Source organism: Prionailurus bengalensis, chromosome D2 (genome assembly GCF_016509475.1).
Source record: "Prionailurus bengalensis isolate Pbe53 chromosome D2, Fcat_Pben_1.1_paternal_pri, whole genome shotgun sequence".
NCBI classification, from domain to species: Eukaryota; Metazoa; Chordata; class Mammalia; order Carnivora; family Felidae; genus Prionailurus; species Prionailurus bengalensis.
The window spans coordinates 57,958,559-57,965,827 of record NC_057351.1 but is presented as its reverse complement, the minus strand read 5'-3'; the positions used below and the strand labels follow the sequence as shown (position 1 = coordinate 57,965,827).

Here is a 7,269-nt window from a genome sequence, read left to right as displayed (position 1 = left end):
CCATTCATGGGTAGGGAGGGATTATCCGTACATTCAGGGAAGTAAGGAGAGTTTGAGCCAGGAGTGACTTCTAAAATCATATGATCTATCCTTCTCTGCTTTAGAGCTCAGAAACCAGAACCCCAAGGGATGACTCACTTCACCTGCTCAGAGTCTCACAAAACAATTGAAAGAAGCAGCAATTTGGGCTGGGAGAGGATACGTCTTTTCCCTGCAGAGGGAGAGGGAGCTCAGAGGGAGGTAGCTGTGTTGGTCAAGGGTTGTCACCCTTTGATGGCCAGGGCCCTAGAACCCTAGCAACTAGCAGTAAGGAAATCCTTCAGCGAAGAGATGGGAGCTATTTATACGCGGGGACTTCAGGCTCTGGAGAAGAGTAGGGAGTAGGGAGGGAGGTGGTTCAGTCTGACTTAAGTATCTCGAGACACGCAATCTTTGTGGAAGCCAATCCATAGAACCAACTCTGTTTCCTCTACCACAGTCACACGCCTCTTTTCCAAACAGGGAGGATGCAGAGTGGAGGAAGATTAACTCGGGCCAGGAGGAAACCGGGCAAGGAAGGTGGGGATCTGGCGCTGGGAGCATCTAGAGGCCATGGCCTGCAGGATACAGACTAGGTGGGAGAAAAAGGAGCTGCTTACCTAGGAAACCCCCGGCGGAGTGAGGGCAACCGCTCCTGGAGCCTTGGGTTCTTAGAGCGCAGGCGATGAGATCCAGCCTCAGAAGTGAACACTCCTAGAGTGCAGGGCAGCATCTTGATCACCTACCATACCCTTCGCCTAGCAAATATTAGAGAAACGGATTGGGTCCCAGATGCAGGTCCCAGATTCATCACACACATCTTGGCTTTCCACCCCTCTCTGCCTGAGTCCTCGCTCTCTTCCCTATCTCCGTGTCCCTCCCATGCCCTAAACTTTGTGCCCTGGTGTGTCAGGTCATCACCAAGTTCTCAGCTTCCTTTCCTACGGTTTAAACTGTAGGGTGAGGGGTGAGAATCTCTTGCAGGAAGCTGGGTCCCCAGGCAGCATTGCAGGGTACAAAGGCAGGACATATCTCTGGGATCTGCATGGGTTGTGTGTCCTCTGCAGGCAATTTCAGGTGGTTGGCCCTGCCCAGGTGGGTCAAGAGTCCAGCTCAGCATTTCCCTTACAGCCAGGACTCAAGGCCGCAGCTCCACATCACTGGGGCCACTGCATGTGCTGGGGAAGGTGGTGCTTAAGGACACTGGCCCCCTGATCCCCTACTTACTGTGTTATCTGTCCCGGAGGAAAAAGATGTCAACCTGGTCCCCCATGACCTCACTAGGACCTCATGAGGAAGGAGAGAAACAAATAACTCTTTGCAGGACACTATGTTGTGATATTGGAAAGTACCTAAGACTCTGGTGGCATATATGAGGGTGTGATTGCCCCCACTTGGGTGGTTCAGGAAAGAAGCTTGGCCTTGAAGGAGGAGCAAGAGTTCACCAGAAAGACAGGGTGGAAGGTCATTCCATTCCTTACCACCAGGAGGGCGAGTGCAGAGACGTGGAGGTTACAATGGCAAAGCACTATTAAGACTGGCTTCCCTTTTGTCATTCAGGTATTAACTTAAATGTAATCTCAACTTGGCTTGCTCTGTTCATCTACTCCAAAAAAAAACCCCACTCCCTTCAGCATTTGGTTTTATTTCCTTTTAAAGAATTTATCTACTATTTTTCCATTTACTTGTTTGTTGTCTAATTCCGTCCCCCCCCATGCACACTCTTTAAAATAAACTCCACAAATATAAAATTAAATTAAATTAAATTAAAAACTCCACAGGCCTGCAGACATTGTATTTTTTTTTCACCATCCCCAGCATTCAGAACAGTGCAAGTGAACATATATTAACAGGTGCTCAGTAAATACTGTTGGATGGATGGATGGATGGATCAGTGGTTCCAGGCTACAGGTAGCGAGAAACGTGTTAGGAAGTGAGAATTCCCTCCCCAGCCTTTACCCTAAGCAATTTATGGGAATGTAACAGCTTCAGAAAAGAGGGCTCCCTAGGAAGGGGGTTGGGGGCGTCCCGGCGGCTACAGGGGTGGTGGGAGGAGTTGCCCTAGCTCCAGGGAGGCGTAGGAGAGAAGGGAACTGGCGGCAAGGAGGTGAGGGACAGCCAAACTGGTGCACTATAACTCACGCTCAACTCCAGGGTTTTTCTGCCTCGGAAGAGGTGAAGGGAGGGAGGGTCTTCGCCCCTAGGCGCCGCCTTTCCAGCCTCCCGCTAGGCCTCTTTGGACTTGTCCAAGCCTCATCCTGGGCGGTCAGCGGGTTTTGGAGGATTCCCTTGCCTGCCTGCCTCCCTCCTTTCCCTCCTTTCCTCCCCTCCTTTTTCTTCCTCCACCAGGTCTCTGCAGATTCCCCAACCCGGCGGCCCCGCAGCAGCCAAGCAGCCCCCGCCCCCTCCTGTAAGGGCGAAATTGCTAAACTTGTAGCAATAATGACCCTGCATTCAGGCCGCCGACTCCCGCTGAACGTCTCCGCGCCGCGGCCGGCCGGCCTAATCAGTGCGCCCCTCCCTGCTGCCCGCCCAGCCCCCGTCCCCCCTTGCCGCTCCCTCCCCCAGCGCACAAAAAGTGGGGAACAAAACCCCCGCGCATTTCTCCGTCCCTCTGTTGAGCAGACTGCTACACAAAGCCCCCGCTCTGAGAAGCAATGGGGAGCTCGGGGGGGGACGTCAATCCCGACGCGCTGGGGTTTTTGTTCGCGCAGGGGACTTCGCCTTCCTACCACACCTTTTGTTCGGGACTCCAATAAAAAGCCATTCTTTCCGCACCTTCCCGGCCCGGAGCCGTCTTTCAGCGAGGCCCGGCCCCACAATGGCGCGGCGCTCTGAGGCCTCCCCATTCACCCGCCTTGGCACGCTCACAATCGGCCGTGTGGCAGCACAGACCTCGCACAGGCATTCTCCGCAAGTGACAAGGAGCCGCATAAAGCCGCGGCCGCCGGGGGAGAAGGGAGGGCGGCCGAGGGGGAGAACTCGGCCGCGGCGGGGCGCAGCGCCCCTGGGCGCGCTAGAGGCCCCGGCGGCGGCCGCTGAAGGAACCGCCTTCCCGCCGCCTACAGCTGGGCCAGGGGGCGAGGTTTCCTTTTCCCTGGCGACCTTCGAGGTGGGGCAGAGTCTAAGTCTTGGTCTAACGCAGGCCCAAACACTAGCCCAAGCATCTGGGTAAAACTTGTGGGGATTACAAAGCCGGGACCTCAAAAGGCCCTGAGTCTCCGACCTGTCCTCCCACAAGAGAAAAGAGAAATTAATGAACAAAACCAAGAGGACACAGACTTGCAGCCCAGGGGCTGGCCCAGGAGAGGCCAGGCCTGCGATCGCCCAGGAAAGATTGCTTTCCCTTATGCACCTTTTCATTGCCTATCCTTCTCCCCCCGTTTAAAGGATCCCTCTCCACTTTGGGGAGCGAAACAAAGTCTGCAACCAACGGTTTGGAAATATTGCACCTTGTTTATTGACTCCTGTAGTGTATGGCAGCGGGTGTGTACACGGCGTGTGGATATAGTTATAGATATATTATATGTGCTGAATACAGAATATGAAACAGAAAGGAAACCTGGTAACACCTCCGGTGGGCCACCAGCTCCCGGATTTGTTCAGACCCCCTAATGTTTGATCATGCCTCGCTTGTTTATCTCGCAGAGTTCTACCCCCTGACAATCCGGAGATCCAGGCCGAGGTATCTGCTGCGGAGGGCAGGCGGTTGGGAAAAGGAAAACTGACTGTGGTGTGGCGCTCCGGGCCGCAAAAGGGGCAGAGGGGTGGGTAAGGCTTGGGGATTTCTCAAGCCACGACACCCATTTTTCTCTCCTTCATGCCTTTTTTTTTTTTTTTTTTCTTTTTGTCCTTGGGTTTTCTGCCGACATTTCGCGGAAGCCGCGGGAAGGCCAAGGGGAAAGAAGGCCTTCTTGGTTTGGGAGAACCAAACGGCAGCCAGAGTCCCAGCCTCTCGCACTCACTTCGGGGCCAGAGTCGGGGCCATTGTCCTCCCCGGCACCCAGCCGGAGTTTCTGCCTCAGAGACAGTCTCCGCGACCGGTCTCGGGCATCCTCCTCACCCCTCATCCCCCTTCCCCAGGCTTCGCGCGAGCTGTGCTCCGGTGCCCTGGGGATCGAGACGTGTCTTTTGTTGTTGTTGTTTTGTGTGGCTTTTTTTTTTTTTTTTAACGAGGGGACCTGGCCCTAAGGTCCAACCTTTCTCGCGCTTCAGTCCCGCGGTGCCAGGCTGCAGTGGGGCGACTGCCGCGTGACCAGCCGCGTGCCTACCAGGCCCGGATGCCCTGCAAGGTGCCCTGCGCGCAAGCAGCCCCGGTCGCCGCACCCTGGTGCAACTGCTGCGCGCCGCCGCCACCGCCAAAGCCGCCTAGGTTGCTCACGTTCACAAAGGGGCCGCCTCCGGCAGCGCTGCAGGCGGGCTGCATGGCCGCGGCCGCCGCGGAGGCCCCGCCGCCGCCGCCGCCGCCGCCACCGCCTGCCGGGTACGCACAGCCGTAGCTGCCGCTGTAGGCCGCCGCGGCGGCGGCGGCGGCAGCGGCGGCGGCGGCGGCGGCGGCCGAGTTCCCATAGCCATAGGCGGGGAAGCTGTTGTAGGAGTAGGCGCCCGCACCCACGCTGTAGGGCGCGCCGTATGCTTGCGCGCCCGGCGTGACGCACGGCTTGCCGTCCCGCACCAGCACAGGCACTGCCACGCGGCGCGGTGGCGGCGGGGGTGCGTGCGCGCCCAGCTCCAGAGACTTGTCCTGCCGCTGTCTCTTGCACTTGTACCTGCGGTTCTGGAACCAGATCTTCACCTGCGTGGACGTGAGCTTCAAGCTGCTGGCGAGGTGCTCGCGCTCGGGCGCCGACAAGTACCTCTGCTGCTTGAACCTGCGTTCCAGCTCGAAGACCTGGGCTTGCGAGAAGAGGACCCGGGGCTTCCGGCGGCTGCGTGGCTTGGGTCTCTCGCTCTCCTCCGCCGCCTTACAATCCCCGGCCGCCTCCAGAGGCTTCTTCAGCTGGCAGCTTTCTGCGGAAGAAGCAAAACAAGAGCGTCCCTTAGCAGTTCCCAGCCTAACCGCGGTTCCTATCCCAGCACACTGTGGCCCTTTGGGCGGCAGCGCAGAGCATGCGGTAGTAAATGCCTGCACTTTCTGGAAAGTTTGTGGCTGCTGGCGCCATGGGACCCCGCGACATCCCAAGCACCCTCAGAACGCCCTTAGAGGGTGGACGCACGTTCCATGGGGAGGGGTAGTTCGCCTTTATTTAGACCTTGAGCATCAGCGAGAAAGATTACTCTGTATTAAACGTGCGGCTCGGCGTGCTAATGACTGTTTTCAGGATGAAAGCTTGCAACTATATAATAACTATAGAGTATTTGCAAGCTTGTTAGCCTTCCACTATGTTAAGGATAGTCAAAGGTGTGAAGCATGTTGGTATTTGGGGGCTGGTGTGAGTTGCGTGAAAAATCTTTCTGTTAGAAAATGCTTGAGTGTAACGCTCCTGTATTGCCTAGGAACTTTTTTTTTTTTTTTGCTTTTAAAAGACAACATGCCCCCGGCTAAATGCGTGACGATGAGTGTGTTACCTTTGAGAGAAAAAAAGAAATTTGATTAACTGATTTAGACCGTATTATGTGGATTTTAGGCCCAGGGGAACTGTCAGGAGTATAGGCCTTGGCTGCTGCCACATCAGACCTCCTCTGGGGAAAGACGTTCTTTGATTCTCTCCCCTCAGAAGCAAACACTTCCTTGGAAGCTATATTCAGTTATCCTGTCTTCCCTACCCAATTCACCTCCCATCCGATGTGAGCAGCTGGGATCTAGGACTACGTTCGGCGCGTTTTTCACTCAGCCTGCAGCCCCACAGCCTGGGACACAAAGCATAACATTATGAATTTTCAAAAAACTCTCCCGTGTGAACATACTGCACACGGGAATGGACTGGGTTCCCACGCACTCGCCCGGACTGTCCCTTCCCTCTCTGCCCGGTGCCTTGGGGTCCAGGACACTGAACTCCAAGCAGAGAAGTGAGGAAATCACTTGGCTGGTCTCTACCAAAGTTCCTGCGCCCTGCCAACACAACCTGCTTGGATCATCTTTTTTGGAGAAGAGGGGACCTCTGTCCCGGCCTCAAAGAACTCGTCTCATGCTAGGGGGAAAAGAGGAAGAGGCTCAAGCTGTCTCTCTAGCTGCCGGATCCTGACTACTGAACCCGTGTTGCTTATCGGCCTCAGGGCAGCAATTACTTTCCCTTCCTTCCCTTGGGGGCTTGCATCGCCTCTCCTCTCCGGGAGGCGGGAGGCGTAGTTGTCGGGGTCACCTCGTCCGTCTCCCTCTGACCCGGCTCGCTCGCAGGCACCTGCGCTTTGCGGAGCTGTCGTTGACCAGGGAGAGGCATGACCCCAGCCAAAGGTTAAAGGGGCGGGAAGCACTGCTGACAAGGTTTGTGGGCTGTTTGCGGGCGCTCCGCCATTGCTCCAGATGTGCGGGGGCTTTTCTTTCCCCCTCTACTCACTTTGGCTCCGGTCCCTCACGACCTCGGGCTCCTCTTCATGTTCCTTAGGCCCGCTACATGAGTCTCGCAGGACTGTGTGGACGTAGCTCTGGGGACAGAGCCCCGAGCCCCCATGGCCATCGGCTGTGGCTAGTGAGTTCAAATAGGACAGTTTGTCGCCCTCTTCTTCCTCGTCTTCTTCCCCTCCGTCAGAAAATTGAGTCCCCTCGGTGGCGGCCAGCATGCACGGTGCGGAGTGGAAGTGGTGCTCCAAGTCCGCCTGCAAGTGCGCGCCGTGGAAGTGCTGTTGCTGCTGCTGCTCCAGATTCAAAATGTCTTTGACTGAGAAAGGGGTGGAGGTGACCGGGCTTGGTAACATCATCAGGGCCACTTAATTGTCCAGTCCAAATACTCAATAAATCCCGGCGGGGGCGGGGAAGTAGTGCAGCGGCTCCAGCTCTCCTTCTGGACTCTGCCGCTGCTGCCGAGTCGGGTTTTTGACAGACGCGGTCCCGCTCCAGTCTAAATCGCCTCCATTGGCCCGGACCTGGGGGTCTGGGTTTTGTTACAGCCACTGCAGGGACTGGAGCCGGGGCTGCGAAGCCTGTGTCCGGGGGTCGTGCGTCACGTCGGGGGCGGGGCTCTCGCCTCGGCCTCCCTCCGCATTGGCTCCGGCTCATGTGGACCACGCCCCCCGCATCCACTGTGTGGGGTGCTGTGGCGCTACCAGAAATAAAGGACTAGTATAGAGTCGTGAAGTCCAAGTCGTTGTGGG

General features: G+C 56.6%; 1 protein-coding gene across 1 annotated transcript; it reads right to left on the bottom strand.

Moving 5' to 3' along the window:
• Positions 1 to 3,824: 3,824 nt before the first annotated feature.
• Positions 3,825 to 7,071, bottom strand: NKX2-3 (NK2 homeobox 3). The gene is made up of 2 exons (XM_043597224.1): positions 6,516 to 7,071; positions 3,825 to 5,028 (listed from the first exon to the last, which is right to left on the bottom strand). Exons 1-2 carry the CDS (start codon positions 6,874 to 6,876, stop codon positions 4,286 to 4,288), a joined length of 1,104 nt encoding a protein of 367 aa, XP_043453159.1. The 5' UTR covers positions 6,877 to 7,071; the 3' UTR covers positions 3,825 to 4,285.
• Positions 7,072 to 7,269: the final 198 nt, after the last annotated feature.

Coding starts and splice junctions, on each gene's coding strand:
- NKX2-3 (XM_043597224.1), bottom strand. CDS start 6,876: ATGATGTTACCAAGCCCGGTCACCTCCACCCCTTTCTCAGTCAAAGAC. Junction 5,029..6,515: donor CGTGAGGGACCGGAGCCAAA/GTGAGTAGAGGG, acceptor CTTCTTCCGCAG/AAAGCTGCCAGCTGAAGAAG.